Source organism: Cyphomyrmex costatus, unplaced genomic scaffold (assembly GCF_001594065.2).
Source record: "Cyphomyrmex costatus isolate MS0001 unplaced genomic scaffold, Ccosl1.0 scaffold5, whole genome shotgun sequence".
NCBI classification, from domain to species: domain Eukaryota; kingdom Metazoa; phylum Arthropoda; class Insecta; order Hymenoptera; family Formicidae; genus Cyphomyrmex; species Cyphomyrmex costatus.
The window spans coordinates 1,339,704-1,361,048 of record NW_017279267.1 but is presented as its reverse complement, the minus strand read 5'-3'; the positions used below and the strand labels follow the sequence as shown (position 1 = coordinate 1,361,048).

General features: G+C 35.1%; 1 protein-coding gene across 1 annotated transcript in view; it reads left to right on the top strand.

Moving 5' to 3' along the window:
* The window catches only part of LOC108778264 (uncharacterized), a 254,792-nt gene that overhangs the window by 116,923 nt on the left and 116,524 nt on the right, over window positions 1-21,345 (top strand). The window contains exon 5 of the mRNA XM_018545395.1: window positions 17,522-17,638. Coding sequence (XP_018400897.1) covers window positions 17,522-17,638 — 117 coding nt within the window. The remainder of the gene's footprint in view (window positions 1-17,521; window positions 17,639-21,345) is intronic.

The window sequence follows — 21,345 nt, the reverse complement described above, 5'->3', positions numbered from 1 at the left end:
GCGGTCCGATTTATGTTTAGAACGGTCGTGAACACTTTTTATTTTTTTTTAACATTTGATAAATAATGAAGATGAAATGATTCCTAAGTTTGCGAGCGTGAATTGGTCCGCGATCTTACTGTTATTTTTTGGATTAAAAAATGTTTCTCTAACTGTACGTGCTTCTTTAGGTGTGCCACTAACACGCATGTCGCGGGTGGTTCAGTCCTCTAAGCATTAAAAAATTATACTTAAATCTTTCCACAACTAAGTTATAATATTTTAAATAATTAAAGAAGAGAATTTGTATTTCTTTAAAATTTCTAATTAAAAAAGGGCATTGCCTTGCGAAGGCAAGCTTCTGAAATCAAACGTACATATGTTTGTCACGATTTTCTCTGCTCGCACGAGAAGACGCCGCGTAATATGCACGTAAGATTGTCATAACTCACGCGTCGTATCACGGCGCCACGAAGATAACATGATTACATATGTACATCACGTTCGCGACTAGAATATCAGACAGTACAATTCCTCTCCGAAATTCGACGTTTCGCTCTCGAGGTGCGCTTCTAACGCCGCTTGCTTACCGCGCCGAGTTGCAATAATGTATGCCGAGCACACTTCGTGAATTGTTTGCCCGCGCTATGTACACTTATCAAATTAGACACTCGCTTCGCTGATAAATCCAACATGAGCGTTTGGTTACCGCGCGACGTTCGTTACGCGTAGCATAAATGATACACGCACGGTAAACGTGGCATACAACGCTGAGCTTGTGCGTTTAACGTACACCTCAAACGAGCTATCTCCCCCGTGATAAGAACATCGCGAAATTTAATTTCGCTCAAGGAGGAAGGTAAATGAAGCTAGTAACATTCGTGGCGCTTTAAAGTCTTCGGTTTAATTAATAATCATTATCAGTAACCGTAATATATACCTTGAGCTACTCCTACTGTTGCAAGTGAGCCATTAATTTGAGAAATAACCGCGCCGAGGTTAATACAAAAAAAATTATTAAGTCCCATGCTGCAGCGTTAATTCAGGTACATTTGAAAAAATGCGCTCTATACGGAAAGAAGGATTTCTTAAAATTTACCCTGAAAATATAGTAATTATGGTACAATACAATAAATTTAAAGATTTTTACCATGCACTTCAGTAAAATTAATCATATTTATTTTATATTTTATTGTAGTTTTATTAATGAATATGAGAGATTTACATAAAAATTCTTCGAAATATAATGTTTGTAGTTCCCACGACTACCATATTTTCAGGGTAAATTTCAAGATATAATTCTTTCCGTGATAAAATTTATACAGTCTTGGCTGTAAGTATGTTCTTCCAATTTATTCTGTCAAAAGAGTACTAGAAGTAATAGAAGCTAAAAAGAAGGGAAGTATATTAAAATTGTTATTAAAAAAATAAGTATTATTTTTTAATGAAACCGTTTTTTAATTTACTTTTTTTGTTAGATACAGGACGATCACGTCAAGTTTTAGATGCTTTATATATTTATGGACAATCTATATTCAATCAATATTTCACATTTTCTTCTCTTTAGATTTTTTGGATTAGTCTTGGATTTGCGAGGCTGTTCATAACTCGGTCGTATTGAGAGAAAAACGGCTGGGAATTATCGCAATTTTGCTCCTGAGCGAACAATGGACGATGCGCCTAAGCTTCGTTCCTACATAAGGGACAACGAACAGTTTTTATCAGGCGTCGGCCAATTGATCTGTGCGCTTCTGGAAATAATGCGACCGTGCGGTTATCGTTGGCGTGATTTTACGATCGACTGGCGCGGACGAGACAATGGCCTCCCGTTATTTATTAGCTCGAATTTCCGCGCATTATGCGCCATCGAATCTATCTGCATCGCGGCGTACGTGATTGGCCCACGGTTTATGTACGGGTTAGGTGGCCTTTCAATGCTAAAATAAATCATTAGCATGCGTGAGTGTGAGCCCGCAACCGGCTATTATGGTTAAATAATCGCGTTATTGTAACTGATGATGCGCAGTCCTAAAAACTATATTATCCAATTGCAGCTGGATTAATTGCAATTCTGGTAGAATATATGCAATTGCCAATTTTCTTAGATACTCATCCAGTTATCGTCTAGTTACTGTATTCTTATTAGCTGTCATAATACTGCATAGGAAATGAACAAGAAACTTGATGGAGTTTTATTCAATAGCTGAAGCAATTTTCCTGAAAAAAAACACCTACCAATTATATTGTCTAGTACTAATAGTATTATTAATTAATATACTAGACTGCGTTGTCTCCTTATTATTTCAATTTTATTTCGTAAATGAATTTCTGATTTTACACGTCTTTTGTATGTAGTAATTGCAAGTAAAGTGTAATACCTAAATTAGGATTCTAAGTTACTTTTATTTCTTAGTTGCACTACGCAGAGTTAATATAATTGTCTAACGTCTGAAAAAATGCATGAAATTTCTGTCACAGACCACTCCATCGTGTTTCTACCATTCAAAATATCTTTCCTAAAATCTTGATAGGAAAGAAAGAATTGCAATAAAGCGAAATAAATTTACGAAGCGTTTGTACAGTTCCGTTGTGGCAATGGATAATTTCGTAACGACGACGTCGAGAGTAATATCTGCAGAGAACGTGAAAAGAACCGTACAATCCTTATTCCGTATTAAGATCACGAAACGTCGCTTAACACGTCTGTCTTTTTCTCAGCTTTCTCCTGTCCGCTCAAGGAATTTACATGAGCACCCAGCTTTTACGCTACGTTAAACACATTTAGTATTTCTAATACATTAATAATTTTTTAATTCTAAAAGATGACTAAACTCTGAAGTTTAATGGAGATCGTTAAATCGTGACATTCGTGTCTCCTATGGCAATTCGATGAAATTGAGGAACAATTAGCAAAGCTCGAAGAGTCTCCGACCACATCATTGTTCCTTCTCTCGTTTCGAATCGACTGGCCGCCAGCTTTACCGCTCGTTTCTCCATCCGTCTTTCGTCTATGGACCAGTCAGGACGGGGGAGGGAATAGTCTTGTTTTCAGAAAACTTCAGATCCAATTCACCAACTTTCCACATTACGACAATGCCGTTCGAGCTTGAGGACGCGTGGAGTAGTCTTTCATCCGTTCGAGGGTAAATGAAACTGCCGCTAAGAGAAGCAGGAGCCAGAAAGACGTTTCGTACCGGACAGAAAGGAGAACGCGAATCACCTCTCTCCCCTCAACTTTACCGCTGATTACACGTTCCGCTACTGAGTAGAATTCGTCTCGCCAGAAATAAATTAGTTAATGGATCTTCTTCGTTCCGGTGCACCGCAAAAGCCGCGCGACAGCAACTTTTTGTGATTACGGAAGAAGCAAAGATGGAAAATCTATGTTTCTATATAACAGACGAGATAATTAAAACTGCTAATTTTGAATTTATTTGAAATTTTTATAATACAATTCTAATGGAATAAGAATCAATACTTATTAATAATTAAATTCAGCGTAATTTTAGTTATATATTTTATTCATCAAAAGTTGAGATACACTCTGTTTGGAGGATAGAAAGATATTTTTTAAAAACGAAGAAAGATCTGAAGAAAGCTTTTCATTAAGTAAATGCAATTTATTGTTCGAACAATTTGAGAAAAGAAAGAATTTAATATTTTTAACTGATCCTATACGAGGCACTCTTATGATTGCTCATTCATAAAAAATGTAAAAATGAATTGTTTAATTCTGTGAATATGGAATTATATGTTAAGGATTTTGTATGATCAGATTTCAGCTATGAAGTTTTTTTATGCAAAACTTAAAATATATATATCGTATAAGTTTTACAATACAAGTGTAGTGTACAATTTTTATTAATTCATTTTTGTTCTTTCATTTCGATAATATTATTTATTTATAAATATTAACTATTTATAAACAAATTAAGTTACTAGCAAAAACAAAATACAATAAGAATATATATGTATATATATATATATATATATATATATATATATATTTGTGGACTATATATGGCAATTCTCTTATATTAACAATATTGTGATCGATTACAGTACTTAAAAGGTTAATTTAATGGTGAACTGCTGTGAATACATACAAGTTTTTGCAAATAATATCTATTCATGTGACTTAAAACGCTTAAAATTCACATTAGAGAACGCCTTAGAGTTTCACATTATAACAATTTATTACACACCGGAATTTGTGCCTCATTAATGAAAAGTGAAAATACTCCGGTTGAATCTGGCGTGTTACCGAAGTTTCACGCGCGATTGCGCAAAACTACCTGCGGGTCATATCGGGTCACATTGGAAGCCAGAAATGGTAAGCTTCACGCTTATCCGTACTCGTTTGCACCACTAGCGTGCGATTTGTGTCCCGTAGATCGTCGCCAGATTAACGGGGTACCGATCAATAGGACACATTCGCATCCGTCCGCTCGACCGTCGCGTCGTGTCGTCCGATTTTCGAGGATTCGGCGAGGGTGGATCTGTACACTCCATCCCTCGAACTGATGCCGCGCCCGGAATCATTCTGATCGTTAGAAATTTGATTTCACGCTTGCCGCATCCATAACATTCTCCCTGCGCGAACGCGAACAACGCCGACGATAGTAATGGTACATGGAAAATAGGCTTTTGTACCGCATATATTGGGTGGAACGTGAAATTTGATCGAGATTATCATCGCGTATAATTCTAATTGAGAAATTAGAATGTAAGAATGGGACTATAATTAGCTTTAAATGAATGAAGTAAATAATTTTTCATATTTATAATTAATTTACATTTTAATGTCGACATATGATAGGGAATAATTATTTGCAATTTTGGGAAAGAAAGTTGATATATAGAATGCAATATTCTTGTCACCTTTCTTGTGTCCATATAAACATCGATATAACAAAGAGATACAAGATAGGGACACGTGAATGGTTTATACCATTGCACGTAAAAAAGGGTGATAGATTCTTTTTTTACGTAACACCTAGTATATGTATGCGCATGTACCGTTCCCTCGTACTCTCATTTTCCGTTACTCTCGCATCTACCTGATGTAACGGGCGTAGTCCCAACGCGAAATAACTCGCATAAATCACCGATGGTTACGTAGATACATTTCGTGCGATTCCACTGGCGGCAATGTTTTAATAAAACTCGAGGCCCAATTATTCAACTCGGCGACCTCAGTTTGCGTTCTCAAATGACCCGTGTACACCTACTGAAATCTCTTACCTTTAATCAAATATACAGTTGTTTTGCTATTTTATATTTTATTCAAAAGGGACTGTTAAACCCATTTATTACTTTTATTTCTATCGTGTGTAGTTGCGATGGTATTTTGGCATTTTTGATAAAAACGATCGGCAAACATCGTGACAAATAGCCGTCATTTCTTTTCGCAGCCGAAGCCGCGGATCACGTTACGGTTGTTTGGACAGCCGTTACGTGTTAAAAATAGCATGTACTCAAAGTTTTCCGCTTCCTCCCTCGATCTCCTGCTATCTCCTCCACATATCTCGTTATCTTCGCGATAATCTGAAGTCACATAAGCCGCTAACGTCAACCAGAGAGGATGGAGAAATGGTTTCGAGAACAGCGACGTTGACAAACATCACGCGTACCATTTTCGAGCATTGCCTCCCAGTGCGAGGCGTACGTCAAAAACACACACGAAACTTTGATACAAGCTTGACAGCTTCCGGTCACGAAATCTGGGGGTGGATACACGAGGATCTGAAATCCAAGCGGCATACGTTTCATCGTTATGAACGAAAAGAGCAGCAGTCAGAGTGTGAGAAGTAAAGTGAAAAAAGTTTTCAGCGCTCCCTTCTCAGCCCTTTTTGCTCTTCTCGCCATTCCGGCCTCGTTATTCTTTTAAGATCCGCGTACAGCAGATCGTTTCCGTGAAGAAGAAGAAAACCCACCTTGTTGATTTATTCGACGAAAGAGCTACAAGAAAATTATGTGGATCTTAACGTAGTCCGGTCAATTGCATTTTTTTTTCTTTGTCGACTGATCAAAGTCAAATCTCTGATAGAATATTTCTTCGTTCGAGAAATGTAGTTTTATCGGTTGTATTTTTTCAAGCAACTCGAGATCGTCAAGACGTTGGAGTTTGCGAGACAGGAATGGGATGAGAGACGAGATGGCGTCGAGTAATTCTTGATTACTGGAGAATAAAAAGGACTGCGAAGTACTTATTTCTTAACGAAAGCTAATTGTCGGATATATATTTGCGTAATTTACATTTTAAGAGCGGAGAGAGTGCTCGTTAAAGTCTATTGCGTAAATGCAATTGAAGTCGAAGTAAATAAGAATCTCGACTAGCCAATTGTCACGGTTCAGTGAATCGAAGCTCGTGATTTAAAAGCCGAGGTGATCAACTTAACGACGACAGTCGCTCGTGACTTCACAATTTCAACAAAATTACTGCAATGTCTGTTTCGCTGCTATTTCAACGTCGGACTTACCCTTCGCTGCCTGATTAATCCTTCGTTATGTCACTCGATTTTGAAATATGGCTTACCGTCCGATCTCTCGTCGAGACATACTACTTAAAATGCGTTTATTTTTTCTAATATAAAAAACAATTTTTAAATATCGTAATAATTTTATATAACAAGTACAATATGTTTAATGATATCTGTATTAAAAACTTTGAAGACATTTCTTTTTTTAATAATAATTTTTTGCAATATAAGTTTACTGTACAATAAGAATACGCATGAAAAAATTTTTATTCTTTGACTTAAAAACATGCACTGCTAATTTTTGCGTTTTTACTGTTTGTAATTTCTGATATAGGTACATTGTGAATCTTGACGTTTTTATTGTTAACATCCAGCGATCATCATTGTTTTATATTGCGCATTTTTTATATAATTGATTTTTATGTACTGAGGATAGTCAAAACTTGACAGAAACGTTTACTTTTCTCCTTTTTAAAATAGATGTCTTTGCGAATAACATCTTGCGTTGTAGTTGTATGTTCATTTTTATTTATGTTTGTTTATCATTGAGCCACATTTTCACATTGTTTGACTGTTAATATAAGTTTTACTGTTTAATTGTTACTATATACAGTCTCTTAGTCTCTCTTTATAAATTTATAATTCTAGTATATCGAATGATAATATTCATTATTAGATATAATTAATTACCTATTAGTATACGATTTTTCGATTCTTTACTATACAATAAGTCATTAGTGTTCTGGATTAATTTTCATCACTTTTACAAGTATACAAAAGTTATAATATTAAATTTTTACATATTTTTACTTTAACATTTTTAGAAAGTATCTGCAGGTTGTATATTTAAAAAATTGTATAAATATTGTAAATAATTACTTGGTGCTTTTATATTTTATATATTATAATATTCCAAAAAAAAATGCACCGGACACAAATGACCCAATCATGTGAACCATAAGAATAAAAGTAAGTATAGGTATAAGATTAACGAAGTGGATAAAACAATAGACGCAATTTTATTACGGTTTCGCTATAGCAGTTGTGAAAGCACGAACTGTGCCCTTTATCGATTTTCTATCCTGCAGAGGTCAGTGTACCTTTAAAACTTTATCGGCCACTTATACCGCTGTTTTATCGTTTTTCCAAGAAAATCATTAAATACAGAATAAATTCTACCGACATTCCTAACGTATGTCAAAGGTACTGCAAAACATAGTCGTTGAGAATGTGGTTCTTGGCTGCGGATAGAACTAGTAACTTATTCCACTTTCAGCGAAACTAACATTTTCATTCCAACGGTGATTCTACGAAATGTCGAGGATGAATAATTTTCCACGCTTCCGTGGTGAAAGCAGGGCACGCGCAGAAAAAAGCATATCTTAGTAAATATCTTACATAAGTTATGTAAATTATATTAAAAACGCTAAAATTCCAGACTAAATAATAATAAAGTAATGTATTGTATGAAATGAAATATTTATCACACAACTACATACATACATATAAATACTGTTTTAATAAAAATTACTTAAAATATTATTTTAGATGATTTGGCTGCGAGAATTTTAAGAATTTGCCTATTTTAGAACTCTAACGTCTAATAATGAATTCTAATTGATAAAGGAATAATAGATTACTGAATATTTGATAATTAATCCATAAATATTGTAATAATCTTTCATTTTAGTTAATTTTTGTTACAAGACGTAAGGAGCCCAAAATTAAAAAAGAAAATAGATTCTTTGAGAAAAAATATGTTTTATATAATAAAGAATTATTTATAACTAAATTATATTATTTAAAAAGAGAATTTTTCCAGCCTACAGTCTGTCAAATAAGTCAGATTTATTTCGGATAACAGCAGTACAAGTACAATCTAATGGAAAAATCAACTGAAACGCAGTCCACGCAGTCAGAAATCAGTTGACATTTTTGAATGCACCGCTTGGAGAATCGAGATTAAAGTGTTCCCTGTCGTACGAACTCAGCCGTTCAAAAACGAATTATAGTACGCTTGCGCGTATTGCAGTAAATGGATTTATCTCTCAGTTGGCTTTGCTATTGACGCATCGTCAGCAAACATTATTTCGGATTAAGCCGATTTGTTTTACTTAAATCCGTTAAACGAGTGGTCTCCTATCTGAATTAAAAAGATAATTGAATTTTTCAATTTACACATGTAATACTATTCTGTTACGATAATGTAATCTTTTATCTAATTTATAATGAGTCGATTCGATAATGAGTTGAATCCAAGTCTCTTGACTGTTACGATTTATACAGATTTTATACAGAGAAAGGAGGAAGACATGATACATTATAAATCAGCAGTTTTCTCGAGCTTTTCGCGCTATAATGACGACGATAATGCGATTTCGATCAGTATTGTCCGAAGCATCACGGTGTTTGCTAACCGCCGGCTTACGCGGCGTCACTCTCGGTTGTATCTGCGAGGGAACGTTCCTCACTTTTGCCCCTTGGGATTGCGTCGGTTTACATTTAAATTTATAATCCGTTCCTCAGAACTAGGGGACCCCGTCCGAATGCCCGCAGTAAATTGATTTGCAGTATAACTCCGTTCCCTCGCCGCTGTCGGAGGGGTTCGCACCTCGTCGGTGAAAAGATGGTACAGCATGAAAAAGACATGGAAAGCTGTGCAAGCAGAATGGCGAATGGCGAAACGTCGGGGTGGTGGAAACGGCGGATGACGGGTTTGAGGAGGGAGGAAATGTAAAATACGAGATGGTCTGGGCACGGTAAGCGATTTCCGGTTGACTGACTGACATCGGTAAGCTTGGCTCTGCCTCCGGGCAACCTTCTCACCGTCTAGTCGGTTTTCCTTCGTGTTCTCTTGGGCTATCCACAAGCGGACGTTATATACAGACGCGCGTGTGTTTGTTATGTGCAGACAACGTGTACGAACTGTACACAAGGCCAAGATTCTCGCTACTCCGTTTTCCACTTGGAGGCTCGACCGCGATTAAGGTACTCCGCGACAAGACGCGCCAAATTGCACGGTATTTCGAGGAGGCGGTACCAAGGACTCGCCATCCACATTGCCCAACAGCGATTTCGATAAGAATCCTTCCGACGAAGTGGCGTGTACACTTGTCGAGATTCTTTTATACGTTATGTCAACGACAGTCTGAACCAATGATGTTATCGACATTCAAAGGTCCCATCGTATGTCACCAGACACGATAATACTCTCGTCGCTCTAGTTATAACGTTAAATTTATTAGACTTAAACAAGTGTAGTAAACACTTTTCATCTATGACAAAAAATGTCTGATTAGATTAATTGGAACTCTGATTGAAAATCAGAATAAAAATCAGAATATTTTGAAGTTAATTCCACTAGAATTTTAGTGGAAATAATTGGAATTCTGATGGATATAATCAGAATATTTTCGTTCATTTTCAATCAGATATTTTTCTTAACGTGCAGTTTGATATTCAATATTCAGTTATTATTTACATATTTATAATAAATATGTGAAAAAGTTGTGATATTTTACTAAAATATCTAAAACTAGACAACACAATTCTGAAAATAAGTTTATTAAATCAAAATAATTATATAGGAGACTTAAATATGATGAGTAATGCTACAAACAATTTTGATGTTCTAGCAATTAGCTTGAATTAATTATTTTGATACTCAAATAAAATTATTTTTGTATCTAATTAGATTTTTAATTATTTTTGCAAATTTTGTTATATACATATAAATATTTGACCTACGATTTAACTGTCGTACATTAATCACGGAAAGAACAAAATAAAAGATTCAAACATCGATTAAGAATATATTAATTATACAATTATCTGTTATAAATGAAGATATTAATTTATTATTGATCGAATAAAATTCTCTCGAAGTTTCTATTAACTGATCGAATATACTTGTAGACGACTGAGATTCTGTACGTCATTGCAGTTGCAATCGTGACTTCGAAGTTTCCACGCAACGCGAGGTCTGTCTGTTTCGCATTATACTGCCAAGAAGCATGGTCCACGAATTTCCGTTTTATACCCCGGTGAGCCAGCGCGATTATAAGGGACTCTGGGAGACAGGGCCGTCCTAAATTGCACTCGAGTGTTTCGTAACTCTCCTCGACGTTGTGACGATATTCCCTCCAGATGTAGTCCACAAAACCCTGTGCGCTCAGAGAGAAATCTCGCTTCTGTATAACCCAACGAGATACCACTTTCATATATATGTACGTAAGATAATTCTTATTAACGAGAAGAAAGACGAGAGCTGAGAATTTTCGTATCGCGTGTTCTCATGCTCGCGATATATATATTGAAGAAACGCGCACGCGATGAAACTTGCGATGCTATCATCACGTGACTATCGCGAAAAGAAATATAAAGTGTAATGGAATCTTGAAGAAAATCACATAAAAGTTAATTATTTTATTGCCATACTGCCGTTTTTTTATCTGTTATTTATTAAGAATTAATTGTTTGCTCTTAAATCATAATTTTTCAACAAAGAAGTGAAAAAGACCATATTGCTTATCAATTTAATTTGTCATATATTATATATATTTCAACTTTAGTTTAAAATATTGTATCATGATTGACAAATGATCAGCGTGCAATTTGCTTGAATTGAAAATTTTAACATTTATGCAAAAGTATTATCAGACACTAACATCTATTTTAATCGAATATAGCCTTCTTCGCTTACGTATGTCAAACATTTTGCCAATTTTTACTATTTTTTATTTGAATTCTATCGCTTGTGTGTAGAATATTTATCTTTTATCTTGAAAAATAAAGATTATTTGGATGCGAAGAAATCTGGTCCTTTTCTACATCTCATAAAATGGTAGCAGTTGATTCACAAACCGAAAAACTAGAATGGTCGGATGTCGGCCCTTGAGAAATCGTTTCGATCTTTTGGTCACGGGCTCAGTTCATCGTACAGAGAACGGGATGAACGAATTGAACAAGAGCAGGTAGAGGAGGGAGAGAGAGAGAGAGAGAGAGAGAGAGGGAAAGAGAGGAGAGTTGCTTCGCTGCATGAGAGAAAATCGCGCGAAATAAAAGCATCCAATTTCCTGCGAATCGTCCGTCGGATCTCTCGGCGGACTTCCTCCTAGCTCTTGCTCTCGCCACGGCACGGCGTCCGACTGGTGTGGCGTGAGAAGAAAGAGCATGGAGAGTCGGTTCATGCTTTTCACAGCTGGACACGAGATGCCAAATGCAGTCGGCGAAACTTGAAACGCCGAGGATCGCGAGTCGAGGGTATTGGGTGACTCGCTGAAACGGCGCGGCGCAGTGCGTGGCGATGCCGAAGAGCATCAACTTCCGTCTTTATTATTCTGACGCAATCCTGAGTATTTCAATTATTTATATCGCGCTATCAGCAGCACAATGAAATCTCTGCAATACGTTTCTCTCGTCTACCTTTATTTCCGGTTTCTTACAAAAATTTCCCTTATTTGTTTCTATTTTTTTGAATACTTGTGCATAGCGTTCGGAAGCTGTTACTATTTCGGAAATAAAACAGACGTATAGATAAAGTCAAATGGAGATTTAAAAAGACTGTGCGATGATCGGACTCGCGACCTATCGAAGTCCACAAGCAATTAATTCATAAGCGTACGCTTACTATTCGAGTAATATTGATAATTCGTTAAGCTTAGAACGTAATTATTGTATGTAACTTTAATATAATATATAAGTAAATAAGATCATTAAGCGCGCGCGCTATGCTTTCAGTGATCAACAGAGAATCCAATCTGCTTTGCTAAAAATTGGGACAAACGAGGATAAGCTTTTAAGAATTCAATCTGTTATATCAGTTAAAATATTGACCCTAGCGGTCAATATTTTAGCAGAGCGTGATAAGTAATTTTAATTTTTAAGAAGTTTTATGTTATGAGAAAACAATTAGATTACACACTTTTTATATCAATATTAAATTAATGTGTTTATTTTTTCTTTTCTTTTAAATTACTAATTAGGTGGTTTATAATAATTAAAGATCTAAAGATTTTTTTCTTTATCACGAGATTTTTATAAAAAGCAAGATTTTAAATATTTTGTCATTAAAAGAGTGAAAATCTTGTATCACAATAATTAATAATGGTTTATTTCCTTGATAAAATTTACGTATCAATAGAAATACCTATTATCACTTAATATCAATAACGTTCTACGGTTAAAATAATGTATTATAAAAATTTATTGCATCTTATTTAAAAAATTGTGACCGATTCATTAAGAATTCTAATGAAGGCAGTCGCTAGGAATAACCATGTTTATTTCTCCCTCAAGTCTTTCTATAATACCAAGACAGCTTGCTTTTGCAATACCGGCAAAGCATTGTACACCTCAAATAATAAAGACAACAGCTGCGGACCTGAATGCAAGAACCGCAAACTCCCCGTTGGGCTAGATTGCTGATGCGACTTGACGTTCACTTATTTGCATCGCATAATTGACAATACCGCTATTCGTCAGATATTCTCTGCTCCTTTGCTCTTCCCCGTCGATTCCTATTTCACTTCGCACCTTTGCAGTTCTAACGATCCCCGATATCTTTTACCCTCTGACAATATACTTCACGCTCGCCTGTCTCTCCATGTTGCATCTCTAACGAGTAAGGGAGAAAGCTTCTTATCGTATCGCATAGCGGATACGTATCTCCGGTGCGATTTAAAGTTTTTGAGTGAACGTGGAAAAAGAGCTGTAGTAGACTCGCGTAAGTCGCATCAAAAATGAATATCTTTCTTCCTGGGACCGGAAAGACGGGCTGAAAGTAACGAGCCCATCTTCTCAAACCACGTGGTGCTTCAATTATTTATGACGTCTTGTTGATACTATCCTACACTAGTCAGTTACGCTTTTCATTGTTCTCTCTATACTACTTATCGACTTATCCTCTTTTTCTTCCTTGTTTTTGAAACATTAAGTTGTGCATTGAAGGTTTTTTAACTTTTGCATCGAACATACGTTTTACCTATACAAAGTATACCAAAGTTCATAAGCTTACATATGAAATAATCACACATATAACAAGTAAATTAAATTAACGTTATTAACTTTCCAGAGTTAACGGTGAGTCTATATTGAACCCACTCAATTATATCTCTCCGGAGCTGAAAGTTGTCTATTGGACTTAATTAAATTCTTTGTGTTACATTTGCAAATTTGAATAATTGTTAAGATAAACTTGATTTAATTTATTGATTTTCATGTGAGTTATGTCATTTTTTGAAATTAATTAATGCTTTTAATCAACATAACTTAAATAGGTCTCACAGACCCAGCGTCAGTAACTAAATTACAGATTTCGACGTAAACTTTGAAGAATTGACGCGTCATATCTTATATTATCTTAAAAATAAATAGAATAATGACAGAGTTATATTTTATCTGTAAACGAAAACCGGCCATTTAAAGTTCTTTATTTGAGAAAAGCATTGTTTTTCATAAAAGATGTTACAAGCGACCAAGTTCGTATTCTCTACGGGACGTTAACGGCGTCGTAACTCGGTTCAGAAGTTAAATCCACGCGACCGGATTACGGAAAGATGTATGTCCTCTCGGACACCAATGGAGTTCGAAGAGGATCGCGCGAGAGGCGATCGGATCTGCGACCCGTCGAAGCCTGCAAGCCGCAAGCAATTAATTCATAAGCGTACGCTCGACACAATGGTGAACTATGGTAGTACGTATCCGTCTCTTCGCACAACAATGCCACACGAGCATCCGCACGTTGCGCGAATTGTATCAAGATTCGAATGAGCCAATACAGTGTGATAAAGGAACCTAGGTCCCTAGGAGGCGAAAGGTATTACCACACGGGAATACACGTCTCTGTGATTGTCTCGTTGATATGTTAATTAACGTTATTGATGTTAAGCAAGACTGCTCCGAGTACTCAATATGACTATCTATTAATCCTGTCGAACCACGATGCAGAATCGAGGTTGCGTTAACCGATTGTTTCGACAGTCAAATTGCATTATCCGGCAAAATGCAATTGATACGCCCTGCACCAAATCTCCATGTCTGATAACGGATTTTCGTATGAAAACGGTTGAGTAATTGATTCAATTTTTAATTATCGCAGATTCTTCTAGCGACGCCAGCAAATTATTAAATGTCAACCTGTCAATCTCTTTACAATTATCATATACATTTTAACAGTATAACGATAATTCTTAAATTTTCTATCTATGCTAACAGCATAGATAGAAAATTAAAGCCTGTTATTACAGCATTATTATAAAACATTAGATATATGGGGGGCAGAGGATTTTATTTAGGGGCAGAAACCAAATTTTAGAATCGAGACTTTTAATCCGAGGAGAGAGAGAGAGAGTAGTCAATGGATTATTTATTGAACTTATTTTGTTTTATTTTACGATTTTTAATTAACTATTAGTTGGCACGTAAATAACAAAATCGCACACATTTATAATTTACTAATTTACTTTTATTTTATTTTTCTCTTAAAATTAATCTTCAAACTGAAAAAAACTTAATTTATAACACTAGTCGTTTTGGATTCTCAAAAAATCTTTTTATAACTTTTACTTCTAATTCTTTCTTCTCTTTTCCAAAATTAATTTTTTGTAAATATTTGTTAAGCATAACCCGTTTAAGCAGTTTTTAATATTTTTGTTCTTTAAGCTTTAGAATTAGGTCATGGCTCTCCTTGCCCCTTCTTGGCTACGCCCATGGATATACGTAGGATCTAATAAATATCAATTGGTAGTAATGTAACGCGCACACAGTGTGATAATTTCCTACTCAACAGTGGAACTGTTACGTACATGTATTATATTACAATTATTATTGTATAGGAAATTATAATATTGATATAATATTACCGTTAGTGTTTATCAGGAAGGGAGGAGATATATATTTCATATATTCTCTCTGTTGGAAGCTCATCATTGTTGCAAAATTTTCTGGAATCTCGATAGGTAACAATTAACCAAGTGTAGCATAGCGCATTTACCGGGTTTCCCTCTTGCGAAGGTGAGCCGAGACGGCAAGTCTGATTGAATCACCGTGATTCCCTCGTTGCGTATTACGCGTTGCGTAACCATCCGATTCCATCCTGCTTATCCACCCCTCATGAGTTCTCTCATTTCATCCCTACCCTGAGAATCCTAGTCGACGACGCCTCGGGAAAACGAATCCTTTGAAGTCGTCCGTAATCGAAGAAGTAATTTCAGCGCGACCCTCGCCGGCAATCGTTTTTCCCCGGTCGCATAGGATCGCGCGTCTACCTCACGAAACGATATTATCTGAAGCGCCCCGTTCTTGATAAAGACAATTAGCAGCATAATTTACGCAACAACATTATGAGTAAATTGAATAGAATTGATAAAAAGTACATATTTGTATTATATTTAGTAACAATTTATGTGATTATCTATATTTAAAATATGTAATTTATTACTTATTTATTTTTCAAAAGGCTTTAAAAAATTAATATGTGTATATAATATATTCTCACACTAAAAAACGAGTCTCGTTGCATCTATTACAATTTTGATCGAGATAACCAGAATTTTTATTTGATTATGATCAGAATCTTCGTTTATTTTTAATTAGTAATTTTTCTCTCTGTGTATGTTACTTTCGGAAACTTCTGAACTTTGTGAACATTATAAAGTATTTCTAGATAAAGAAATCTTAGTACAAAAAAGAAAATTCATATAAAATATATTTTTGTACTAAATAAAGTTATATTGTTTATTTCATGTAAATAAACATATATGTATAGTGATTTTAATCGTACATTAAGGAGGAGAGAGAATCATACAAAATTCTTTGAAATTATCATGTCGTCCTACAATTTCCATTATGATTTTTAAGGGTAAATTTCAGAGTAAATTTTAAAAGAAAATCTCTCTGTGTGGGAAGTTACTTTCGTATTTTTTTTTTTTAAAGCCTTTTTATATAAGTTGCAATAGTAAAACGTAATTCGCAAACGCAGATGCAGTAGTCAGTCAGAAGAGATCAATAGTACCATTGGCGCTTCTAATTAACTATCGTTTGCAAACTACATTTCGCAATTATGACTTATATAGAGTAGCCTTTAGAAATTACACAAGTAACTTCTCATCGATAGCGAACAAATCAAAATAATAACAAATAATGTAAGCTCACTACTTAATTTGTTTCCTGATTATTAAAATTTTTTTCTTCGCTTAAAATTTCTTAATTAAGACATAATATTGAGCTAATTCTACTTAAATAAAAGTGGACATATTCTTATCAATGTCATTTACAATTTTCTTCTCTGATCTTCTTTATCTTTTCTTATATCGTGAGCTCACCGTTAAAATTACCACCGACATTTTCTCGGACGGAACCTAAATTCAATTTTACTTTACACAATCTAATTTAAGCAAAGTGAAACTCGTACTGTATGTGGCGAAACTTAGTTAACATTAAACTTCGCACACGTATTGGATTCAAAATACGATTCCTACCAAATTCGATCTGGAATAGCAAGTACAAATCTTAACATCACTGAGAATAAAATCAAATTCACGGCACATACATATATCGAAATTGAGCGTAGATGTCACTTCCTAAGTAAAACGATTTCAAAATGAAAGGCTTTCTCTTTCTTGTCGTAAGAGACTGAAAATTACGCTTATTTCCGAGATTAACAAAACAAAATTTTAATACGTAATTGTAAATAAATGCAAAGTGTACGATGAATATGCGAATAAAAACAAATGTTACTCTGACGAGAAGGCGATGCCCTCGGAAGCAGCAATTTGAATATTCCGGACTCAGGGATAGCAGTGAAAAATTCTTACCCGTGATTTCACAGTAAAATATGCATCTTTCCTAAAAAAAACTCTGCGAGACAAAATTCAACTCGTTGCAACGCTCAGCTAGAAAAATTTCTCTGCTTGCGGAGCAAGTTAAAAACTAGTAAGTGCGATGGAGTAATTGGATCGAAAATTGCCGAAATTAATTAGCGAGCGACAGGAAAGGGAGTATTAGTTTGTGCGCTTAGAGCTAATGGACAGCTACTGAGAGGTCTCGTCTTTTTGTTATAGGTGCGAGGGTGGCTGGCTTCAACTTGAGGGCAGTGCTCGCGTTTGCGGTCGGAACCAACGCTTCGACCGACCGGTCGTTCTCTTCTCGGACAAGCCAGTCGCGACTCTACATATGCAGTAAGTACAGTATTTTCATCGCTTAATTTCCGTCAGTGAACGGTTTTTGCGTTGCCACTTCGTTAAGTTCAAAGCAATAAGTTCTCTTGAGCGAACCGCCCCACAAATTATCATTAATTATTCTTTGCATAAAATATCTTAGGAGAATTTTCTGCTTTACATATGTATAGAAAATTTGAAACATTTAAAAAAACACATTTATAATAGTATTTTAATTTAATCTCAAACAATATCGTAAGCAGGAATAATCTTAAACAGATGATCTATTTTCACCGAGAAGGTCACCCGAAGATTACTTTCGTTTATCTTCTTGGAGTTGTGTATAAATATTTTTGTATAAAAAATGTTTCTTTTTAATTTCTGAAAATATAAGATTTTAGAACGATTGAGTTCATATGATATATACCTATCTATATTCTCAGAGAAAGATTTTGCTCCTTTTTTGTAGAGAACAATTATGTCTCAAATTTTGCGAATTAGTCACACACACACACATTGCTAGTAGCATTGAGAGTGGAAAACGAGGACAGACAGTAGAAGAATAGATAAAATTTCAATGGCATTACGAAATAGAAACACGTTCCGAACTAAGTACTTCTTATTATATTATTACCTCAAGTCATTGCTATTCGAGTTACTTGAACAAGTATAACTCTTGTACATCAAATTTTATTCTTAAATATCATATTAGGCAGTGATATTCACAAGATATAATTCGCACCTTCGAATCTCCGTATTCTTGCAAAAGTTTCTCGCTTTGCAAGTATCGTAATAAATCAGACTGATTTCGATAACTTGGAGAAGAAGTAAAACTCGGAATGAAGCGGCAGTAGATAGAGTATTTACACGATTCGCACCTTATAAGAAGCGATTTCCATTATCAAGTAGCCTTCTCTCACTTTATCCGCCGTTTGTACTTGAACATCAGCTCCTGAGAAGAGTTTAATTTAAATGCAAATTGATTTACCTTTGATAAAGTGAAATGGGGTTTCCTCTGTTTACTGCAAAGGCGAGAATTATTTTTTAAATTAACTTCCTTGACGACGGCGCCCATCACGTATAACCGTACTTAATTACGCTGAAACTACTGTAGAGAAGTAATAACATGAAATTAATAGCTATTCATGATCGATGTGCTCTGCAACGTTACGAGCGTCAATGGAAATAGAATGCAAATTAATTATTATGTTTTATGAAATATGTGTTACATCGATTTATTTATTTAATAGATGTAATCTTGTGAAAGATGTCAACATTTTATAATTTTGTACGTGCGCGCTTGCAACATCGTAATTTAGAATTAATTTCTGCATCAATTATTACGTTTTCTCGTATTTATCACGCTGATAATCAAATATAATTGAAATCATAGTAACTGGCAATTAATGCGAACGATCCATAAAATTTTCATCCGCTCCGACGTCGAAGTGAATTATTATGTCAGTCGTCTGAGAGAAAAATCTAAATAATTGATTGGTACATATTGTTGGGCCTCACGAGAGTCGGTAAATGGTGGAAAAGTTGCAAATTCGTTCGTAGAAAAATTCCCACGTGGCTTTCCACGCGGTGTCTCCATTATTTATGTTTCTTAATTGGCGCGTCTAGAAAAAGCGAGTTTTCTGTCCGACAACGAGAAGCTTCGTTACGGACTGCTCATTAAATATTTATGGCGAAATCAGCGTCTGCGATATCCGCGCGTCGTCAACTAAAGTCTGTATACATAAAACATCAGCAGTTTGCTACGCAACTCGTTTCTTTGATCGCGGTACAAGATTTTCCGAAGGTGTTTCCGCGACAGTTTTGATGATCTACTTTCTACTCAAAACTAGAGAGTCTACATAAACATTCAAATTTGCAAGTATCACGCGAAATCCACACATTTGATAATCATAAACATCCCTTTAAGATTTACAGTTAATTTTGTATACTTTCAGTACGTATACCGTGCACAAATTGAAAATCGAGAGTCCCGCAAAAGTAATGTGGCGTAAAATTTAATAATTTTGCTAGTAGCCGTTCCTGAAAGTAATCGTCCAATATAATGTTCAATAAATTTGAGGAAATCGCACTTGATTTCTATCGCAAGTTTCCATAATAAATTATATGCGAACGCAGCAACCGTACGTAAGATAATAATGATATTAAATAGCATCAAAGTAAAATTCGATGAGCGTAAAATTGATCGAACTTGTATGCTAAAATGTAATCCGTAGTAAAATATTTTGCAAAGAGAAGTAATCTTTTTTTTAGTTAGCAAGAACATTTTTAGTCTTCTTTTTACGTACACTTTAATGTCCAATTAATTAAGCTTTAATTAATTCACCAGACAATTGATAACAGTTTTAATTCTGGTAGTTTTGAGCACTACATGAGAAAATATGATTGTTTATATGAGATTTGTTAACAATAGAAGAACAAGAGACTTCGGGAGAAGTTGCCATTGAAAGTATTTCTGACCCGGAAATGTCTCTCGCGTTATTACTCGGCACTTTCTCAGCGAAAACTCCGAAACGCGGTTTGGTCGGTATGAAATTTATATAAGTTGGGAAGTTGAGTGTAATGTGGCAAACCCGTCGCACGCGACTGGCATAAATGTGTCAGGAATGATTTATAGCGTTTAACTTCCACTCCCGTCCACGGTAACTTCTTATATGAAAATATCTAGGAAACAAACGACAACCTATGAGCCGTGATGCTCGAAATTTATTTCAATAGGAAATTGAACTGGATATATTTATACACAAGTTTTACGCACTGCACTGGTCGAAAGAAAAGAGAGAAACATTAGAATAACAATTTGTCAAATATAAAATTTGTTTTCATTATCAGATTCTTTTTCTTTTTTAAAGAAAACGTAGAATCGTAACAGTCGAAATTTCAAAATTATCTTGCAAATGAATGAAAAAGAAACGAGGAGAAATGAAGTTTACACGGACGAGTAAACGTAGGTGGTGATATAAAATTGCGCGACAAATTTTTCATGAATTTTCTGGCTAAAAATTTCCTAGTGTCGCTTAATTGGTTAAATTAAAGAGCTACGATGAAAATTCCATCGGGCGGAATCTCAAAAGTACGCAATACACGCGAAACGTCGCATAATATTTTTCAGCGTCGCCTGTAAAGTAACGACACGTATCCAGCCGAATTCGAGGCAATAATCGGATTCCCATGAAATTTCAACGCGCTCATTTCCATAACTACGTCCTTTTATGTCACCGTGAAACATTGAAATGGACTGAATTATTCAACCGATAATACGCGGCTCATACGTGGAATACGGACGGAAACTTTGTCTGTTATGTTTCAACATATTGCATAATGCACTTTAAACTACGGCCATTGTCCACGCAGGATATAAACCGTAAAAGGTCAATATACGATCTCGGTTTATCACGAAACGGGAGTGCTTTTGAGGAAGTATGAGAGATACTCGTTTGCCTCGCTTATATTTTTCTTCTACCAATATGTCAGATTTATTCGAAAATCTCTTTTTTTTTCTAGAATAAAATATCAAACATAAGTAGCGAAATATGCAATAAAAATATTGAATAAAGTAACTGTCCACGTTTGAACGTTTACTATGCAGGTAAAACTCAGTTTATCATGTATCACTGAATAGCTTGTAATGGCATATTTTTTAACGTATCCTATTTAAAAATTTTGATGATCTATAATAAAATTACTTTTAGATTTATATCAAAATTTTT